General features: G+C 39.2%; 1 protein-coding gene across 1 annotated transcript; it reads right to left on the reverse strand.

Annotated features, from left to right (window-relative positions):
- Positions 1-7,945: 7,945 nt before the first annotated feature.
- On the reverse strand, positions 7,946-20,629 carry rps6ka4 (ribosomal protein S6 kinase, polypeptide 4). The gene is made up of 18 exons (XM_040150309.1): positions 19,633-20,629; positions 18,434-18,505; positions 17,836-17,903; positions 17,220-17,370; positions 16,902-17,017; positions 15,862-15,969; positions 15,626-15,706; positions 15,251-15,354; positions 14,867-15,017; positions 14,607-14,768; positions 14,219-14,344; positions 13,233-13,366; positions 12,997-13,090; positions 12,648-12,818; positions 11,215-11,406; positions 10,975-11,134; positions 10,535-10,698; positions 7,946-10,417 (listed from the first exon to the last, which is right to left on the reverse strand). The coding sequence occupies exons 1-18, from the start codon at positions 19,718-19,720 to the stop codon at positions 10,205-10,207; spliced, it is 2,355 nt and encodes a 784-aa protein (XP_040006243.1). The 5' UTR covers positions 19,721-20,629; the 3' UTR covers positions 7,946-10,204.
- Positions 20,630-21,653: the final 1,024 nt, after the last annotated feature.

Here is a 21,653-nt window from a genome sequence, read left to right on the forward strand (position 1 = left end):
AAATACTAAACAAATACTGTATCGTCATCTTCGATGTTGGAATGGTCGCCACACATGAGGAGTGTGTATCTTTTTGTACTATCTATGCAAATAAGTCCAGGAAAAATACATGAAAGTAACTGTGAGGCAATTCCTGAGGAGGAACTAAATTAATAATAGTGCTGCCACAACACAGAATTATTCCTTCATTGTGAATTACTACCACCTCCACCACAAGAACTCCTCCTGCATTCAGCAGATGAAGCATCTCAGTGGTATTTATTATCCCTTGCTGCTTGTGCACAAGGACAGGATTGCATTTCATGTCTCCTTCAGTAGCTTGTGCCAGTTGCAGCACATATGTGGCCCGTGAATGCGTTGCTGCTGTGAGGCTTGAGTGATAGCTGTAGGCGCTCTGATAGCTCCTGCACACATACACGTCCGCTCAGAGCCATTTAGAGGCTGTTAATAAGAGCAGCGCACACTCCACAATAGACTTGATTGTGTTTCCGCACACAGAACCGTGGTCCTGTGTGCTGCACGTTGGTCTTGTATGTGCCTCTAAATGCACTCATGCATTACAAGGGCTTGACCCAGATCACAGATAGATGTAATAATGCTTGACAGGTTGTCCTTTTGAAAGCCCTGTGTCCTAAAAGGCAGACTGGCCATTTACAGCCTCCATGTCTGATACCCTGATGACAAAAGGAGTTTCACTTTATGTTTATTTTAGTCTATGAAACAAATCCACACTGTATGAGAGTATGACATATCAGAAACTGCCTGTTCCAACATCCACTAAAGCTATATGATGCTAACTTAGAGTGAAATATTCAAACATAAGATACCATGTTGTTCATGGCTGCACCATTCCATCAAATGGAAGCAGATTTAGAGGTCCTGTGCATCACTTTATACACATTATCCTTAAAATCAGAATATATTCTGTGTATTTGGGATCCCTTCTATTACGTAAAGTAAATTTACATTAGCTTGGCTGCACACCATGAGTTTTTCACATAGCATTTCATATTAAGCAAAACAATTAATGTACAAGATGTGTGTCTTTGACTTTCTACATGAATACATAATATTAGCAAAAAGCCCAGCAAAGATCTTATTCCACTTAAAAGAAGCTCTAAAAATACTCCAGGTATGTGCTCACATACTAGGATGTCAACTTAAGCACAGTTTCCATGGCATCTGTGAGCACATTGCGATTATATCTATTCATTATACATGGGGACATGTGAGTATGACATTAAAAATGCATACAAACAGCTCATCACAAAGACTTTAAAGGCACTCCTCACCAAACAAACAAAGATAATGTATTATTCAGACAAGCTCATGTTGTGAAACTGTACCACAAATTCCTCTGCTTTGAGTTATTCAGAGTTAATGAGGCTGAATTTATCCTCTGAGTGGTGTCATCTGAAGGACACATACTCATACATGTAGAGAGGAGATGATAGTTCATCCTGCTAGAACATTTTCATTTTATAGTTTGCATGACTCTACATGACCTCGTGAATGTTAATCCAACGGTTTGGCTGCGGTGATGATCTTTAGTCAACAGGATTTTACTTATTTTCATTTTGTGCAGTTATTCACGTTGCCAGCAGCGACAGCAGGCGTGCAGGGCAGCTAATGCTGGAGGCTGGACTGCTCCACAACTTCTCTGGAGGTACAGTGAGCATGCTAAGCAGAGAAAAGCATTCTGCTAAAGTATTCTCATTTCAAATGAACCTCTGTGAAATGCTGAAGCTGAAAAATTACAGCTGCCCTATTGCAACTTTCAAAGAGGTATTGTGTCTGATAATTTCGTTATAATAGTGCGATACATCAGCCATCAAGAAGGATCAATAATATGAATGCTATGAACCTCAGACATATTCTATAGCTGTTCATATCTGGAATACTTGGTCCATGTAAACATACTCACTGAGTTTATCCATGCCGATGTCTAATGTTCCAGCTGAATCTACAGTATGTGCTGGTTTGTATTCATCTCGCTCCATGATTTAGTCTGTTAACGTTTCTGGCTGTCTCCTCAAGCGTTTAACCTTGTCAGAGATAGGCTGGGATCCATTAAGGTTTCCTGAAAGGGTTGAGCATTACGGGCTCATTTAGAATGACTTCCATTTTTAATAAACTGCTCACAGCCCTGCAGATCAGATACTGAGGAGGTGCACTTAACAATGCCGGAGAGATAGATATGCCTCGTAATTTATATTACACAAAAGCTTAAGGAATCATACCAGTGCACCCTCCATGATTTTTCCTCTTCTCATTTTGCTCTGCTCCTTCCTCCTCTTTGTGAAAGCTCTTTTCATGCCACACACTCTTAGTTTGGCATATTCAACATGTCTAAATGCTGCCGCGTCATCTTTTCAGGTTTGCCCTGCCGAAGCTCTGATGTAATTTTTTTTTATATGCTGTAATAATGTTTACCTTTTTTAACTGACTTGGATTATTTGTTTGTACATGGCATCACTGCTGCCAGCTGAATCTATAACAGTCTGAACAGGCTTGTTAAAGTGGATCCCTGGCAGGGAAACGTACCTGTGGATATTCACACTGGGGGTTTGAGATTTTTACAACACACTTAAGATTACAGTGGTATTTGTATCACTACACAATCATGCCCGAGGATGGACGTGTGCGGAAAGGTAACGATGGTGTCTCAGCTGAAGCAGAAATGATGAAATGAGAATAAAGCGCACAGGGTTAACAGACAGTGAGAGGGGTGATGGGTGCCAGAGGGGAGGGTGAGGTTAATGGAATTGGAGGAGTAAAAAGTGTAGGTAAGGCTGTTTAAATGGTATGTGAATTGAAAATGCCTTTTTAGCTGCTGAATCAATACGCAGTTTTTTTCCTCTTAGAACCTGTTGGTTAGTGAGGGCTCTTTTACCACGGCGGTGAAAGGGTGTAGGGCGAAGAGAAACATAAAGTAAAGACCTTTCTATCTACAACATGCCTCTTGCACACTCCTAACAGAATCCCCATCATGTTAATATATTCATAAGGCATCTCAAGTTCACTCTTGTTGGCTGGACCACAACAGCGGGGCCAGCCTTACAAGCACAAATGTCTGTGACTGACTGATTGACTGATTGATGAAGTTACACCCTTGGTCAGCTGAATGCCACGTGACTAAATGATTAAGATACACGGGTTGGTCGGCCAAGTGTTGGAGTTTTCCCATTGGCTGTTGCTCTTTCAAAATGAATTGGTGCCAACAGTTTCTATTGTGTCATCAGGGGGGCATCTGCAGGCAGTGCTGCCAACGTAGTGCCTTTGTCACTAGATTTACTGACTTTTCACACCCCTTTAGCAGTTTGAGAGTCCCCAGTATTGTGCCATGGGTGCGAGGTTGGGCAGCACAAGGCTGTTGGACAATGGTACACTCGGCAGATTGTGGAACATTTTCATAAAGAATAAGTATGCCATTACTTTCAACCACAACACAGAGAAAGAGGATTTGCTCATTAGCTGGAAATGATTAATTTATTTACCGCTGTTAATTTACAAACTGTCACTGCCAGGTGAAAACCTCTTAACTGGTTATTTTTAATTTCAAACTTCAATTAAAGGAAGCCGTGGGCTATGAATATGTGTTAACCCTCAGGTTAATGAAACCTCTTCAAATCAATCATATAAAGTCCAACAACATGATGCAGATCATCCAGTTCAAAGCTACGTCCCTGACATTTTGGAGATCAACAGACAACAGTGAAAGTAAACAAAGCTTGTACCGTTTCAGATTCAATGTTCCTCCTTGCTTTATTTTTTAGGCATTAGTTTAAAAAAGAAAAGGATGGCTGTGTGTTTAAGGGGCATCCCAGCAATTTAACATTGCACATGCATAAAGTTTGGAGACTTCTGTGAGACAGATTAAAAATAAGGATGGGCAAAATTAGTACAACAGCTGAGATATCCTGACTCTTAGTCCATAGAATGGGTCAAGTTTCAAAAGGGCTGGATCCTACAGTTCCCACAATGCAACTCAGTAGCATCTTTCATTAGACCTGCTCTGCCTGTTAAATGCACTTATGTTTCAAACTCAGTGTCCTCAGTTTATAAAAAAGATTTTCTGTCTCATATCAAATGTCTCAAGCCTTACTCAAGATAACCCTGATGACATCACACTGGCATCATCAGGGTCATTTTCAAGGGCTTTAATAAGATCCCTCCAGAGCTACAGAGGACATTATACAACTGTTTTAACAGGCTGAGTAGTACTTCCCGTGATGAGTAAACTGGCCTTTATGTGTAAAATCAATGGAGTGCCCGTTTAATAATCTACTTGTCCCATGAATCTTGTATTTTAATTTAATTTTCCTCCAGTCTGACTGTACGGTTTGCATCATAAAGCAGGAGTCAATATAGCGTCTCGATGTCCCTTGCTTCTACCTGGAGCCCAAATCAAACACATTTTGCAACAATTGAACTGTTAGTTAATAGTGTAATCTAAGTTTTCATCTCTATGTGTGGTCTACTATGAAAACTCATCAATAAGTGAATTCCTGCAGCTTGATGGTGCTACCAGTAAGCATTTCCCCCTTTTGTGTGTGTATGCTGCTGACTGAAGGAAGTGCACTCTGTTCTTGGGTCACTTCCAAGCCGTACGGATTCTAATTAATGGTACTGAGGGAGTGTTCTGACCAGATCTGTCTTTGTCATGCCCAATATATTACATTTATTCTGTGCAAATCCTTCACCAAGAACTGATTTGATTAATGACTCAATGACACATTATATTCATGTTATCCATCGCTTCTCAAGTGCTCATTGTGGCTCTTGTGCTGTCAGTGCCAAGCACCTTACTGACCCCCGGTGGTGTGGAATTTATGGTGCAGCACTCAGGACCATGGACAGCGTCAGAGTTCATGAAACCCATCAGTGAACTAATAGAGCACTGTGGGTTCTTGATGGGCAACATTTTGTGACATACAGTACATATTACCACGAGCAACATATTTTAATGGTCGGTTAAATATTTCATTAGGCGCTCTCATAAGATAAAACACTTAGAGTACAGTTTTTAACATAAAGCAGCTACTCTCCCATACTGATTCTTTAAAGCTGCAAGGTCTCAAACAACATGGAAAACAAAAGTATTACAAAAAAATCTGGTCGATAACAGTCAATGGATCATATCTCAAAGGAGTTTGGATTTTTGAAACACTGCAGATTGTTACTAGAAAGCCAGTTTTTATGGCACTTTCAGGGGTTTCTGTGGAGCTGTTAATATGCTTAAGAAGAAATGTTAATTCTACCTTTTAATTAATGTTTAATTCCTTACAAAATGTAAATATAGTTTCAGTTTACCCTGCCAAAAGTCTGTTGGCTTTAATTTTTGGTCTGTATGGACGTGTGATTTTTATGAGTAAACATTTGCTTCTTCCCGCAGATACAAAAGTCTTGCCCTTCAGAAACTGCAGCTGTTTGTGAGCGATGCGTTGCCAATAACAGCAGCCTTTGCTGCAGCACACAGTCTGTAGAATATGTGAAGCGAAGAGTTTGATTAGCCCCGAGGCTCAGCAGGGGATTCATCTGCTGCCAACGATCAATGAACAGCCTGCAAAGCATGCCAATCAGTTTTATTGGTTTCTCCTTGCTTTTGTGTTATCACATGCATCATCAACACCACTAAAATATTACCTTTTGTGGCTATAGAGGTGGAAATTTATGTCTGTTAATCCAACACTTTGGTCTAGACTGAATATCCTTACAGCTATCGAATGGGTTGCCACAAAATTTTGTACGGACATTCAGGGTCCTCAGAGGATGAATCCCAATTAATGGTGAACCCCTAACTTTACCTTTAGAGCCACCAACAGGTCGAAATTTCCACCTTTCCGGTGATCTGAATGAGATGTAAATGTCTTCCAAATGGATTGGCACAGACTTTTGTGCAGACATTCATGGCTCCCAGAGGATATGTCCTAATTACTTTGGTGATCCCTGACTTTTCCTCTAGCACAATTTTTGGTTTTGAGTAACTGCTTAACATGTTTTGGATAGATTGCCATGAAATATGCTACATACATTTATATTCCAAACAGTAATGGATTCAAAAAAACTTGGTGATCCGCTGACTTTTAATCTATTGCCACCATTTGTCACAATTTTAACTTTTTAAAATATGCCATCTCACCCTTGGGACCCTTTGACCTTGGTAACACTACTTTAGGTGTATTTCAGTCTATACCAGGCACGATCTTCACATAACCTTGGCAAATTATACATGTTTTGAAAGCTCTAAGTCTCTTGACTCTATCTGTACAAAGCACTTCAGGATTTTCATATTACTGCAACAGAGAATTGGTTCAGACTTGTGGCTACAGTTCCAAAATGTTTTCCAATCAAAAGGTGCTACCTCAGGCCTTTTACTGTTTTCTATGCAACCCCCCCCCCAAAAAAAACAAACACACGAGGGTATTGTGGGTACACTAATTTTGAGCTTGTGCACAAAAATGGGGTTGTCTGTTAACAGGTAAACATTGTACCTGCTAAACAGAGCAAGTCACAGCCTCACAGAGAAGTTAGAATGGCTGTACATTAATGGCTGCACCTACATTAAACGATTTATTTTCGATTTATTTTCTTCCAAATTTTTTAGAGCAACAAATAAAAAAAATACAGTATATTGAACACAATGAAATTAGTGTTTCACTTATCTTGGCATTATTTTCATCAGTGTTTCTCTTCAGGCTTTCAAACCTCATACTGTACACCATACATGAGAGAAGGTGTAATTTAGTGAGAATGTGGAATTCAGTTCGATGATGGTCTTATATCATTAGGTGGACATTGTGTCCTTTTTTGTCCTGCCTTGTGTTGGCCGTGTCCTGTTACTAGTCTCCTGTGCTGATTTATGACATGTGACCTGAATGTCCTTATGGGGAAATGTAGCACCTAACAATCTGAATCCGGTTGCACAGACTTGTATCATGTAAGACATCAATTAAGATTAGTACATTTATAGAATAATCAAGTAATGCAGTATTAGGCATTTTAGAAACAGTATCAAATTGATTTCTATTGACGCTGGCATATTAATATCTTTCACCTTTGGAACAAGATGAGGCAGGGGACACCTGACACAGGACAAGATACAGGGACAGATAAAACAGGACACTGAGGACATAGGACAGCACACAGCAGCCACCTAATGGTACAATAAATTCATTACAGAGGAGGGGATATTGTAGCCCCCTGCTAACAATAGAGAAACTGACTAAGAAATAGTGTTGAAGGGTCCTTAACCCATGTGTGTGTGTCTGTTCAGAAAGATAACAGATTAGAACTTTATCATGCAAGAACAGCTAGGAAGTCATCTTTGGTTTAACAACTGTTATGAGGCTCAGGAATTTCAAGGACCTCAAGGTCAAGTTTAAGAAGAGGACTGAATAGACGTAGAATAAAGCTCAACAGTATGCTGCGGTCCTGCATGTTGTCTGCAGGGTCAAGCATGCCTGTGCCACCTGCTAAACAGCTTTTTAAATAATTTATTGCAAACAGATGCCGTTCCAGGCCTTGCGTAGGGAGTTAAAGATACATTTGATTAACAAAATCGATTTTGAGTTTAGAGATGGTAATGGCTTCACAATCAGATAACCTGACCTTGGTAAAATTTCTCATCCCGGTAATTGTACGACCAACATTTCAGAAGGAGCTGATAACTTTCCATGTTGTTTTGATTTTAATTAAAGCATCACTGAATCTTAATGAGAATTTTTCCCTTCTGTTATGAAAAGGTACGGGTGGAATGATTGTTTTTTTTTCCCAAATTGAATGGTTATCAAACTTCTTGTATAATTTATTGTGTTTGCATTTAGTACCAATAACTCTCAACATCAATATTAATGGATCTCTCAGGGTAGTCGGTGCCCACAGTGCTCAAATTAATGAGAATTCTTGATCAAAATCAACAGTTACAACACTCAAAAGGCAAAGTGCAGAGCCATCTATTTAAAAGTAATGTTTATTTTGCACCAACCAAAAAATCTGGGTGCAAAAGATAAATTCCCAGTTACGACATCAGTGACAGTGCATCTCAGTAAAATAGTAATGCTTAACAAAAGAAAGGGAAAATATCATTTACTACATCAAAATAATTTCAACACCAATAAAAGCAGTTTCTTAAGTAAAAATTCAATGTTCAAACACAAACAACCAGTTAACTTTAAACAGACAAAGGTGGCAAAAAAAGAAAATAATACAGTAACTTGCAATAATGCTTCATCTGGTACAGAAATATCAGTACAACCAATCTCCCACTTCGACTCATGCTCTCACACAGACACATACACACACACACACACGGTGCTGATACACAACAGGAGCCAAATGATCATAATCCCATTACCACAGCATTAAAATCAATTACATGTAATAAATATCAGTAAAAGCACCTTTAAAGCTGAAATGTGTTTATTTGATCAACTGACTGTGCAACATGTAAAAAAAACAAGAAACAATAAAAACATAATTACATCTGGACACTGATATGCCATTAGCAGTTGTCGAATTTTAAAATCATCACATACATCATTTTTTGCTCTTAATCAAGGATTTACAAGGATTTAAGGAGTATTTACAAAACAGACCTAGCAGGATGGTCTTAAAAGAGCCATTTTAAAGTCATGATTAAGTGTGTCATTCTGCGACAAGCCATACAATGTTTTAAAACTTCTGTAAAAAGACAAATGGGTGACCTTTGCAGCAACAAGCTGAGCCGAATCGATGGGCAAAAAATATTTCACTGTATCAAATAAGATGGTGTTTGTGCTAGGTGCATATACAGCGCTGGTCTGATGGGCCAACAGAAAACTGTAATACCCTTTTTAAAATTCACAAGCCCAAGGCAGTGTACACTCAAAATCACCAAAATGGATTTCACTCCAGTCTGCGTGCAAACACTCAAGCTGCACTTTGTAGCATAAAAAACATTCTGGGTAGCATTTCCTTAGTAAGCCCTAGATACCAAAATATAGAAAAACATTCTTATAGTTTATCATCACAACAGATTTAGCATGCTAGACATTTACAGACCAGCACAATAATGCAAGTAATTTACAGCAAAGTATGACAAGAAAATCACACTGTATATCATAACCGCTTCTGTGTCTCCATCTCTTTTTACAGGTGCTACTGTTGGACACTTGGTTAGTACTATGACGACTTTAAGTCAAACTCTGATTGTTTATCAAAACACTTACTCAGAGCCATTTATCAAAAACATGCACTCCACATTGTGTTCAGTGGGATCTGTGGAGTTCGTAGTGTATTGGAGGTGCAACTGCTTTGCAAAGCTGGTGCCCTTTGGACTACAGATCATCACACAGTTAAACCTGTACCAAACAGAGAAGATTTTGACCATAGCATTATTCATCCTACACAATCTCTAAGGTTATAGACTACAAGTATTTTCCTCTGTGCACAGTCCCTCCAGAAATTTGCTTTTTTTGACCATTTGACCATTTACATTTACATTCTCTGCAAATAGTCCAAACAGCTAGATTTCTGCCCATCCTAAACAAATGAAAAAAAAGCGAAACAGTTTTCACAAAACTGTTATTTTTAGAGGACAGAGTGCCCACATGGGGCACAGCACTTGTGGCCCAACTTTTGCCAGTTTCCTGCCAATCATCATACGTGTGGCAAAGTTTAGAAAGAATTAAGTCTGCATATTCCTGAAAGGACTGTTTATTTGCTATGTGCAAATTTGTGTGTATTCACAACGGCTCAATTAATATATTCACTGATTTTCTGTATATATGGCTTCTGCTCATTTATGGCTCCTTTTCCCTTTATCCCTATATAGCCAGGCACTGTTTCTTACCCACAGTGAAAATAGGTAAATGTCTCATTTTTAACTTTTAGTGTATGATGTCACCAAATCACGGTGAGTGAATACTGAATAAGTATTAATTTATCTAACGCCCACAGATTTCTCCATCGACTCTTCCATCCACTTGAGGAAAATACATGCTTGGTTTTGGGGAAAATATGACATGATGACTGAAGATTTTTTACTGTTAAAAGGTGAAATTGAATTTTGTATTGAGAACTTAAAACTAACCTAGATCAGTGTTTTGATTTGTTGGTATGTTTTCTGAAAACGAGTGACCCTATCACCACTGGAGGACTTAATGGTGCCAGTAAAAGCACATACCACTTCATTTCCCAGCTGTTCTCTCCCCTGCTATCTAGGCTAGCTCTCCTTTGGGGTCACAGTTTGTTTTGGCTGTGATTTGGATGCTGTTGTGGAGGCAGAGGAGGAAGTGGAAGAAGAGGAGGAGGAAGAGGATGAACTCCATCGGGTCTCTACACCTGTACTTGTCATCTTCAGCTTCCGTCGTTTTGCAAGGGGAGCATTGTCGACACTTTTTAGAAAGAAGCCCTCTCTCTTTCCACGGTTGAAAGCCTGGTGACAGGAAGATGGCGAAAGAAAAGGAAATGACAGTAAGATGAAACACATTAGGGACATGCATTTAACATTTATTTTAAGAGCTTTGAGAAATTTAGTACACAATGGTATTACCTTATAGGTGGCATTGACATAGGTGCGAACTGTAGGGCCACTGGACTCTAGCACATCTGGAGTGCACAAGGGAGTGGTGGACATGGACGCTCCACCCTGCAGCCAGCTGTTCTCTTTCAGATCAGAGAGTTTGAGACGCCTCTCTGGATCCACTGTCAGTAGACCTTTCATCAGAGGGAGGGGATAAAACAAAACAAGAGAGCAAGATATTAGAGACAGACAAAACAAGCTGACTTGTAACAAGGGGGTGCGGAAAAAACTTTTCTCTGACTGCAAAATACAAGTCCTAAAAAACAGTGGGAGGTCTCTAAATCATCCACCATCCCATTCTCAAACAGGGCAGGCAGAGGCTCTGACAAAGCACGTACTAGTGTTAGTTATGTAATGTGGCCCTATTAACTAAAGCAAATGTGTCACTAAAAATGTACTACATCACATACCTTTAACAAGCTCTTTGGCATCCTCTGATACACCCTTCCAGGCCTCCCCATCCAATGAGAAATCACCCTCTTTTATCTTTTGCATGATGTCAGCAGCGTATGATGAGGTCATCCCACGTTGCTCACTCTGAAATGGCACCTGGCCTGACAGCATGGTGTACTGATGAAAACAGAGCATCATTAGTACTTATGTTCACCTGACTGATGTGACAGAACCAACAGTTTGAAAGCTGAAATTACCAGGATGACCCCAAGACTCCAGAGGTCACAGGCCTTGTCGTATCCTGCACTCTCAAAAAGTTCCGGTGCAGCGTACTGCAGCGTGAAGCAGGGAGTCTGCAGGGGGGCGCTGCCTGCAGGGCACAGGCGGGCAAATCCAAAATCTATTACTTTAAGCACAGAGTCCGCCCCCTCATCTGCAAACAGCACGTTCTGTAAGGTAAACAAACAAAAACCATGCTGATCTGCTTTTATTTTTCTTGACTTTTTACACTCAGGGCTCCATTTTCCTGACAGAGCAAAGACTATTAAATACCACTAGTAAGTACTACTACTAATACTGCTGCTGCTACTGCTACTGCTACTACTACTACTACTGCTGCTGCTACTACTGCTACTGCTACTGCTACTACTAAATACTAAAGGTTGGTACGTTCCTGACCTTGATATATGCTTTGCCCGAGTATATGGCATTTTCGTGCCCAGTGCAGCACATGTGGCACAAAGTTGGGAGTAGAGGGCAAACAGACTCAAATGAGGAACCGAAAAATTAGTTGTTGATATTTTGGTGAAAATTAGATTAGATGCCGGACGACAAGAGCTATTTCCACATCACTCATCCATGATTCATCATTTGTTGATTCTCAGTGCTTTACTCAAGAAGAAATGTGCAGGAATTGAGGAATAATGTCAATAAACAGTTTTAATCAAACACTACGGGTAAATGCATTAATGTCTGCATCCAAAATAAAAGTTTGAATTGAAAAAAGGCATATCAGTAAAACACTGTGCAGAACTAAAAGTTAATGGGTGATTCTTAACACTATCTATCATTAACAGCTGCTTTATACTATATGAAAGCCTTCAGTTAATTATATCTCACAGCCATCTGAAGACAGTAGGATATATGTATGATAAATCGGCAGCCTTCATTCTGAAAAGTGCCGCACGGCAGCACAGAGACATTTTGCAGTGTTGTCCGCTGTGTTAGCCTCAACTACATCATGTGAAAACAATGCTGCCATATAACCACACTAACATACGCCCACATTAAACTGGTCAGTTATAACTCTGTTTTCAGCCAGTTTAAGCAAGACAACCTAGAGGCGCACCGGACACATGCAGTTCACAGTGGAAAAATACAATTAAAACTTCACTCTGTTATTGTTCCCTCTAATTCTCTTCTTCACCACATTACTGGGGCCAATAATTTCACAAACTGTGGCTTCCTTTCTAACTTCTCGGGCAAAAGTTTCATTTTTAATTACAGAAATGTATTTCTAATTTCAATATGATGAATACATAGAATTATGACTGTAATAGTGTTGGAATGATGTTTTCATATAAACAGCATCATACCGTGTATACTTATAATTCTGTATATGCTATCTTTTTTTAAGTTGGAGATTGTGTATATTACCAGGAATTAACCAAGTCATTAAGTCACAACCCACCTCTGGTTTGAGGTCTCTGTGCACGACTCCAGCTTCGTGCATGAAGCTGACAGCTGAGACCAGACTCTGTAACAGCTGACTGGCCTCCGCCTCGCCAAAAAGTTTCTTCCTCTTGATCCTTTCCAGCAACTCCCCACCTCGCAGAAGCTCCATCACTAAATACGTGTGGTACTAAGAGAGAGGGAGATGTGGAAAGACAGGGTTTAGGGGATTTTGTTGCTGCACACAGCTTAATTTCCAGCATTACATACTTGAAAGTGCATACAGAATATTTACTATTTTTTATGTAATAAAACATAATGTTATGTCTGTAACTGTACATGTCATATGTGGGTTTCCTCCACCGTACCTGATCAGTATAGACTTCATGCAGCTTGACAATGTTGGGGTGAGTCTCACATTGCCTTAAAGCAGCAATCTCCCTCTGAGTGTTTGCCTCCATTCTAACACAGATAAAAGACATATCGAAAAGGACATTCTGTGACTGATACCATCAGATGGCACAGTGTTACAGTAAAGCATAGTTTAGCACACAAACACAGAGCTATTACTAAGAGAGTGTAGCAGCATCGTATCTCCACTCACCTGCGGCTCACGATCTTGACCGCATACTCATGGCCACTTTGCTTGTGTCTGCATTTCCTGCACACAGAGAAACTACCCTCACCTAAGGGTGGCCCGTGAAGACACAGCTCATAGTGCTGAAAAAACTGTGATTCCTGAACAAAGAAGGGATGGTGTGAGTCAGATTCAGCTGTTAAAGGAGATGTGCTGTGTTTGTTTTTTTGTTTTGTTTTCCTTGTGTAATAGGACATGGCTCCCAGCAGTGGAAAAAGGATCTGACTTTGGTGTGCATTGACCAATATGTGATATAACCTGAAAAGTCCATATTTATGTACCTGAGAAAGCTCAAGTGAAACTGGGCTGGTCAGTATATCAACATCAAGTATTTATCATGTATTATTACAATTTTCTTTATATCATGAGCTGTGATAAACATTTTTGTTGTTAAATTAACAAAACAAAGCATTATCACAAATTCTGATATCTCCTCAACTGAATTCTATAATATTGAATACAAAACTGTAGCGCCAGTTTGACTTCTCCTTTAAACTATGCAGTGAATCTAAGGTAATAAACATCACCTAGACAAACCGACCTGACCATTTTTAAATTCCTAAACATAGACTATAACACTGTAAAAGGATATTAAAACTAAGTATCCTGATTATTGTAATATTTCCTATTATATTTACATAACAACACTTGCTGTGAAATAAGGTATGCCAACTTTGGTTAGTAATCTAGACTAAATAAACTAGTTTCTCCTCCTTTCTTCCTTCCTGTCTGTCCTGTTTAACAAATGCTTCAGAGCCTTTTTAGACTCTGTTTTACACCTCTCTAGATTACGGAAGGGCTTTCAAAAAAGACGAGAGACACTTAATGTTATAATGGTTATATCACAATAGTTTTGCAAGACTGCCCCTCTACCATAAAGTAGATAACAACAGCTAATCTTCAAGCCACTTTAAACCATAACCAAAAACAGCTTTAGAAGCCAAGATCAGTACCTCTAACATTGCGCTGCGTTGGACAGAGGCTGAACCTGGTCGATCAGCACCAATCTGGGTTTCTGCAAAGTCTCCCATGACTGCGTTCTTATTGAACAGGATGGAGGGTGCAATAAAGGAGTAACCCTAAAATAACAGAGAAGAGATGTTGAATGTATGAGGAGGTAATACATTTTGAGCAGTCTGCTTTGAGTGAGAGGGAGAGAACAGGTGGATACACCACTGTATTAACAGAAAAACATTAAGAGATCTAAGCGACCGCCAACTGATTTATTATTTAATTACCATCTACTTTATCCAAATGTATTTTTTGAAATGGGGGTTACAGGTTTTGTGTTTTGGAAATACAACTTTTTTAGGGGTTAAGGCTGAGACAGCAAGGACCGACCTGGAACAGGCGGTCCGTGCTTGGAGGCGTGCTCGCCGGAGAGTAGACAGGATCCATCCCAGTAAACTCCTCAGCAAAATTTCCCACGTCCAGTTCACTCTTCAGCTCTGGTTTGAATGGACTTGGCACTTTCTTCTGTGCTAAGTCAGCCCAGTTCAGTCCCTGTTAGGAAACAAAAAGCAGATGGGAGCAATGGATGAATGAAAAGAGGTCACAGGCGAAGAGGCATCAGAGTAAATGGCATCTGAGGTAAGTAGGACCTTGAAGAAGGAATGTGCTTTGATGTCTTCAGCGCCTCGTGGTCCAGAGCCCAGTCTCTTGTGGGGATCTTTCACCAACAACTTCTTCAGCAGGTCCTGAGCAGTTGGTCCAATCATAGAGGGGAACGGTGGATCACAGCGCAAAATACGCCTGAGTGAAGATTGGTGAAGAGATGGAGAAGGAAATACAAAATTCAAATTGGGCTTTAAGATTTTCACCGTATTATGAACAATCACATGCATAATTATCTAACAGCGAGTTAAGTAAAGTAAATGGTATCTGGAACACAATGGCTGAAATATTTTTTTATGAATAGGAGAGTGAGGAGGGTTAATTTAAGATTTAAATACACATTTTATGGAGATGGAATCAACAACACTCACTTTGACACCTCACTCTGGGAGTTCCTTTCTCCCTCCAAGGTAAAAGGGGATGCTCCTGTCAGGAGCTCAAACATCAGGATCCCAAGGCTCCACCAGTCTACTGACTGAAGGAAGAGACAGGTTAAAAAACACATACTGACTAATACTGAAAAAAAAAAAAAAAAAAGTCATGAGACTTACAGGACTTAGTATTAAACTACACGGTAAATCTTATAATAGATCTCCCTGTCATCTTGAAACATGTAAATATAAAGAATGTTTAATTTGAACATTACTTTACAGGTCCTCATGAGTGACCACTTAAGATCTTTAACATTAGCAAAATTATCTGAACACTGAACACCAGCACTTGATGCTTTACTCTCGTATTTCTACCTTGCCATGCCCCGCCTTCCCCCTGATGATTTCAGGCGCCATATACTCAATGGTGCCACAGAAAGAGTAAGTCCTTTCCTTCTGTAATGAGGAGAAAAGGGATATAAAGTATATTTGTAGAAACAAATCTTATATGAAAAAAGTTTTTTATACAATAACAGCACACATATTCCATGTATCATTTTCCAAATACACACACATTTTTATGGCTAGGTTTTGGTATTGTGTTCACGTACCTCTTCTTCCAGAAACTCTTTGCTAAGCCCAAAATCTGTCAATACCACATGGCCTTCACTGTCTAAAAGAATGTTTTCCAATTTGATGTCTCGATACACAATCCCAAGCTGTACAAAAATACAGTGAAATCTTACATGTTACAGTCATGGTAAGTGCAGTAATTTGTGAACAGAGATGGCATGCAGTATACACAATACATTGTAGACATTTTTAAAAACAAAGAAGATAGAAATGACCTGATATTAGCTGGTTATTTCCAGTAATCAAAGCACTTTTAAAGCCCATCCAGCAGTTTTAATCTTCAGTTCTAAAATTTGACACCGTATCCAACTGCCCAGACAGCAACACAAAGTGAAGTATCACCCTTAATTGCAACCACACCTTGGGAAATGAGAATATTGCTCACCAAAGGTGCTTTCACTTTCAGTCAATTTGGACAAGTTGTGTGAAGGGTGATTTTTACACAAGTGACCAGAATCTACTTCGTATCTACTTTTCCAGTGGTTTTAATGCTGCAATCTAGTTCACATGCTGAAAGTCATAACTTACAAAGTTAGCGACTGCTGCTAATTAATACAAACCTCAGGAGTGAACTCGAAATGGTCTCAAAACAACCTTAAAAATGCACACATTCTACTTTTCTTCAGTACAGTGGTTTGTGCACATGCTAGAAGAAGACATAAGGATCTTTCAGTGTCCCAGAGAAAGAAAACATTTTGCAGGTTAAAAGCCCATTTACTTTTACCCAGTGTTGGAGGCAAAACCAGAACTAAAAAGGTCCCAAAATATGGGATTTACATTTATTAGATGGCCAGAGACACGACCCAAAGGTGATGATAATGTTGCTCTGTGTCTGCTAAATTTGTATATTTGTATAATTAGGCAGCAGATTGCCAACACATGAGCTATAACAACGTTTTAAAAGGTATTATGTCAGTTAAGTGTCTCTGTAAGCTTGCTTTGGCTTCCATTTGCCCCCTAGTGTCAAAAATCGATAAGTGTAGCTTCACGTTATAGAGCTGGAAGGAGCAACACCCACCTTGTGCAGGTGCTCCAGAGCCAGGATTATTTCCCCGATATAAATCCGCACCGCCTCCTCAGGAAAGTGATCCCGCTGGTACAAATGAGTGAACATCTCCCCGCCACTCACATAGTCTGTACTCGCACACACAGACAAATACACAGGGAGCTTGAATAGACATAATACAAAAAATTACACACACACATATATTGCACATAAGGCCAACAAACAGACATACAGTAATAGACAGAAACATAAAGAGAACATCTATTCAGCGTTTCAAGACTGAAGAGGACAAGAGCTCCCCATATTTGGTTCTAGTGCTCCACCACTCACCCAGGATGAGATGTAGTTTGCTCTGCGTCTGAAAGGCATAGTGGAGCGTGACCAGGAAGGGAGACTGGCGGATGTGCTCGAGCACCTGCCTCTCAGTGCGGGTATGTTCTGTTGTCTTTGCCTTTTGCACAATAGCTGCTTTCTTTAACACCTAGGGTAACAATTTAAATAAACTTAACTTAAATTCAAACAACCTGAATGGAGTTAAGTCTACAGACCAGATTAAGTAAAATGCTACATTAAGTTAAAGCAATGTGTATATCCATATTGCAGCTAAGAGCGTCACATATCATATTATCTGCCTGGGAGAAAATTCTGCTCAAAATAGTTCAATATATATTTTCTCCATTACTTCTGTAAACTTCCAGTGAATGGCGGCTCAGTCAATCTTCACTATGTCGTATATTATTTACAATTATAGCCATCATGTGCTGTGCAAGTATTAAATAAGTATCAAATCAATTTTGAGTAAAAGCAAAATCAGTGAATCCTTTACATAAAACATTTGAAAAGATTTCACCTCTTGAACTTAAAATATTGCGGAAAGATTTACATTTTTGTCTAAGAAACTGTTTTGTGATCACATTTAGTTCAATACCTCAACTAACAGTCTCACCTTCATAGCATATAGCTGGCCTGCATCGTGGCCGCTGTTCTTCCTGACCAAAAACACTTTCCCATAAGCTAGACAAAGAAAAACAAATATTTCCTCAAGTCATTCAAATTACTGCTAGTAAGAAAGTCAAACAACTACCAGCAAACAAAGACACACCATCAGATTGTGCCTTAATTGAGGGCACTGCAAAACATGAGCACAGGGTGAACAGGTGCAAAAATTATTTCAAGTGTCTGGAAATCAGCTGAATATATGCAAAAACATTCCTGCACACAAAGTTTCATCAGGTTTTTTTGTTGATAGAAACAGCCTCTTAAGAGCTCCCATAGGTATCCAGTATAGACAAGATCTCCCAAATCAGGAAATGAATGTAAAGACATGTTTTACCACAGCATTTAAGTCCTCAGGGGCACTTTCTCTTTACAGGCTATGGAAGTTAATTATAAAGACTTTTCCCTCGAGATATTTAACCATGAAAGGAGAATACATTCTGTCTTCTTTGAATATACCCATAATAACATTTTACTCAAGTTTTCTTCAGGTTTAACAACAACAACAACTGTGTCTTATATATTTCATGCTTCATGTACACACTTACCTCCGGTGCCCAAGACTTTGAGCAGCTCAAAGTTCTCCATGCCGACCCTCTCAGTGTGACCTGTGAGGTTAGCTAGTGACAGGAAGAAAACGGCACAATCAAAACATACAGTACATATGCTGAATTTCTGCACCATGTAACCACAGACATTTTTCATTTTAAAAGGACTTTTCAAAAGTGTATTAGCATCTCTGAAAATATGCTGAAACAGCTGACTAACTTTTAAGAGATGCCAGGTTTTAACTGTGAGCAAAAATAATACAAGCAAATAAATAAATAATACAAATAATTTTAGAGCATTTTTAAAAATGCATTAATTGTTAAAGGTATAAATCAAATATAAATATGTATTCAGCTATCTTAGTCAATGTTTTTGAAGCTTCACTATTAGCAACTGTAGCACTTCTAAAAAAAATGCTGCCTGCTGCTCTGCTCTCTATTGATAAAAAGGTTTTTGCACTTCAATCAATATCTACACCCCAATCAATAAGTAAGTAATCAGTAAGTATAGTAATATGTTCCTCATGACATCTGATGAAAAACCAGCAGTGACACCATTGATTACAGTACGGCCAGATCTGCAACTGACCTGAAATTTTCATCCCACTGAAGGAAAATACAGCAGTAGTTCTCTGCTTTATGTGATTTTGTGTGGATTTTCCTTGTAGATTTACACTATAAATTCTATTCTAGGATACAGACAGTATCCATAAACAAACTACTGTATAAGGCAACAATAGGTCTCTTTTTCTTTAGTCCAGAGTCCAGTGCAAGTGATCCAAATTAAGTAAGAGTAAACAGAGCATAATTGAAAGCATAATGTAGATTCCTCATATAGCACAAAGGAAAATGCACCTTAACTTATGCAGTGTATTTAACGTGCTTTAATTTTTGTTTTAATCAATAAAATGATTTTAAATGACAAAATAATTAAAAAAAAAAACCCGCTTCAACATTATTACATTCACAACTTCAACAACAAAATGCTCGTTCCATTTTGTATGCTGGTTGAACGGAGTCAACATCTCTCTGAAATCAGCGCACATATCCACTGTTCACAAGCTCCTCAGGCTTGACACACTGCAGCTCTGAAAGCCTGGCACACGGGTGCTCAAGATCATGTCAAACAAATTACTTGAGTGTATACTAAAGGCCATGAAATCCATGATGCTTGATTACACTCAGTATACTCAACTTACCATTGGTGATTTGATGCTTGACGGTACAGGCCTTTTCATTTGTTTTTGCATCGGAGTCATCACTACTACCAGATGCGTCCCCAGGCATAACTCAAAGAAAAGTAGACTACAGCCTACACGGACTGCTTTGAGACCAACTGGGTAGCCAAATGTTTTCGTATGTACGAAATGTAGCACCACACGCTCGACAATTTAAAAAATATATTGTGGCTGCATTGTGAAAAATATAAGGATTATATGAATGAGCGGACAGCTGTGCGTTCCAGACAATACTGCTGCCCTAACGGTAATCTCGACGCCTTTGACATCCTGGTGTTTCGCATTATTTATCTCATGTGACTGGCCGAAATCAATCAAAAAACACAGACGTGTAGCTATTCAGATTCCAGATGTTTACTAGATGGTCGCTTTATTACTCTCTCGGCTCATAGAAAGATCATCAAAACTGATTTTGATTAACTGTGTAGGTTAGTTACAGTCTCAATATAATTTGCACAGTTTAAGTGGCTAGCGTTAGCATTAGCTGCTTAACAGTAGCGTTAGTCATTATTCATAAGTTGGCTGACGTTACTTGGTAATAACGTTAACGCTAGTTTTAAATGAATGACTGGTCAAAATAACATGTTGTTGGTCATTGTGTAAACAGCTGCATCGCTAGGTAGTTAGCATAACTGCTACAATAAGAGGACGTTACATAGCTAGCTGGTGTGGTAGCAGTACATTTACAAACTAGCAGCTAGCTAGCGAATTGCTGCTGTTGCTCGTCAAAGTTTGAACGTTCGCTAAGGCTAATGTTTAGTTCGCTATGTCAACTGGCCTCTTCAGATACCACCTATCAGACCATGTTGGAAAATGCCAGTTTATGTAGTTCCTTATCTTCTTTGTCTCCACTAGATTCGAGATAATGATTCGCCCATGATGAAGATATTTGCACCTCACATTGTATTTATTGTCAGAGGATAGCTAGCTGCTAATTCCAGGATGCTTTCGACACAACCTGGGCGACGGTCAGTCACGTGAACACTCTGTGTGGGTGGAGCGACGTTACCGGAGACCTCAAAAGACCTGGAAAAATTAAATCCTGTTTTAATACATGTATTTTAGGATTTATTTTTTTTTAAATAAAAATATATACATTTCTTAACCATATAAAACAGAATTTAATTACATTGATGACCAAAACTGTAGGTTTAGGGCAATACATCCGCGGCCTAGGGTGGCACAGGAGTGGGCCCTTCAGAGCCCTCAGCACCTTTCATCCATACTGCATGTGCGTGTTCACTTAACCCAATTTGTCTTGTACTGGCAAAACAATGCAGACCTTTGTGACACAAGGCTTACATTCAACTTTAACATGCCCACACTCTGGATAGGGATATTTGCTAATATATACTACAACTATCTATTAACAGTGTGTTTAAGGTGTTATTTACTGCTCAATTTGTGAGGCGTGTAACTATCCACACGTTTGTATGCAGAATCTCTCCATTGTACGCTTTATTGGTGTGTATTGTAAGGTGTTAAAAATCACATTAACAAAGACCCTACTATAAAATGTAGGTATACTACTGCATTGAGTCAGTGTCAACATTGTTGGTCTTACAGGACAAAAAAAGCCACCACCGACCTCCATAATACATTCAGATACTGTATATTTCACAGTTCAGCTGATTTCCATTAGTAAACGACACTTCTTGGGACAGTTTTTTTAACATCATGTGGGATATACACATTAGATGCATGTAGTTTATGATTACAATGGGACTAGGATGGTAAAAATGCCCACAGCCCCATTTCTGCTGTGTTGTGTGCCACAAGTCATAGAGAATTCCTGATAGAGCAATTCTACTTTAGAAATGTGAGCGCAAAAGGTGTTACAAGTTACTTCTAACATATTTGAGTCCCTCGTGTAAGCCATAGCACAGTGATACTATGACATTGTGGTGACTCTGAGGTATCTGAGGCCAAATGTTCCCTTATGGTCAATAGCAATATCAACACTTATATTTCCTCTCTGGAAA

Source organism: Xiphias gladius, chromosome 17 (assembly GCF_016859285.1).
Source record: "Xiphias gladius isolate SHS-SW01 ecotype Sanya breed wild chromosome 17, ASM1685928v1, whole genome shotgun sequence".
NCBI classification, from domain to species: domain Eukaryota; kingdom Metazoa; phylum Chordata; class Actinopteri; order Istiophoriformes; family Xiphiidae; genus Xiphias; species Xiphias gladius.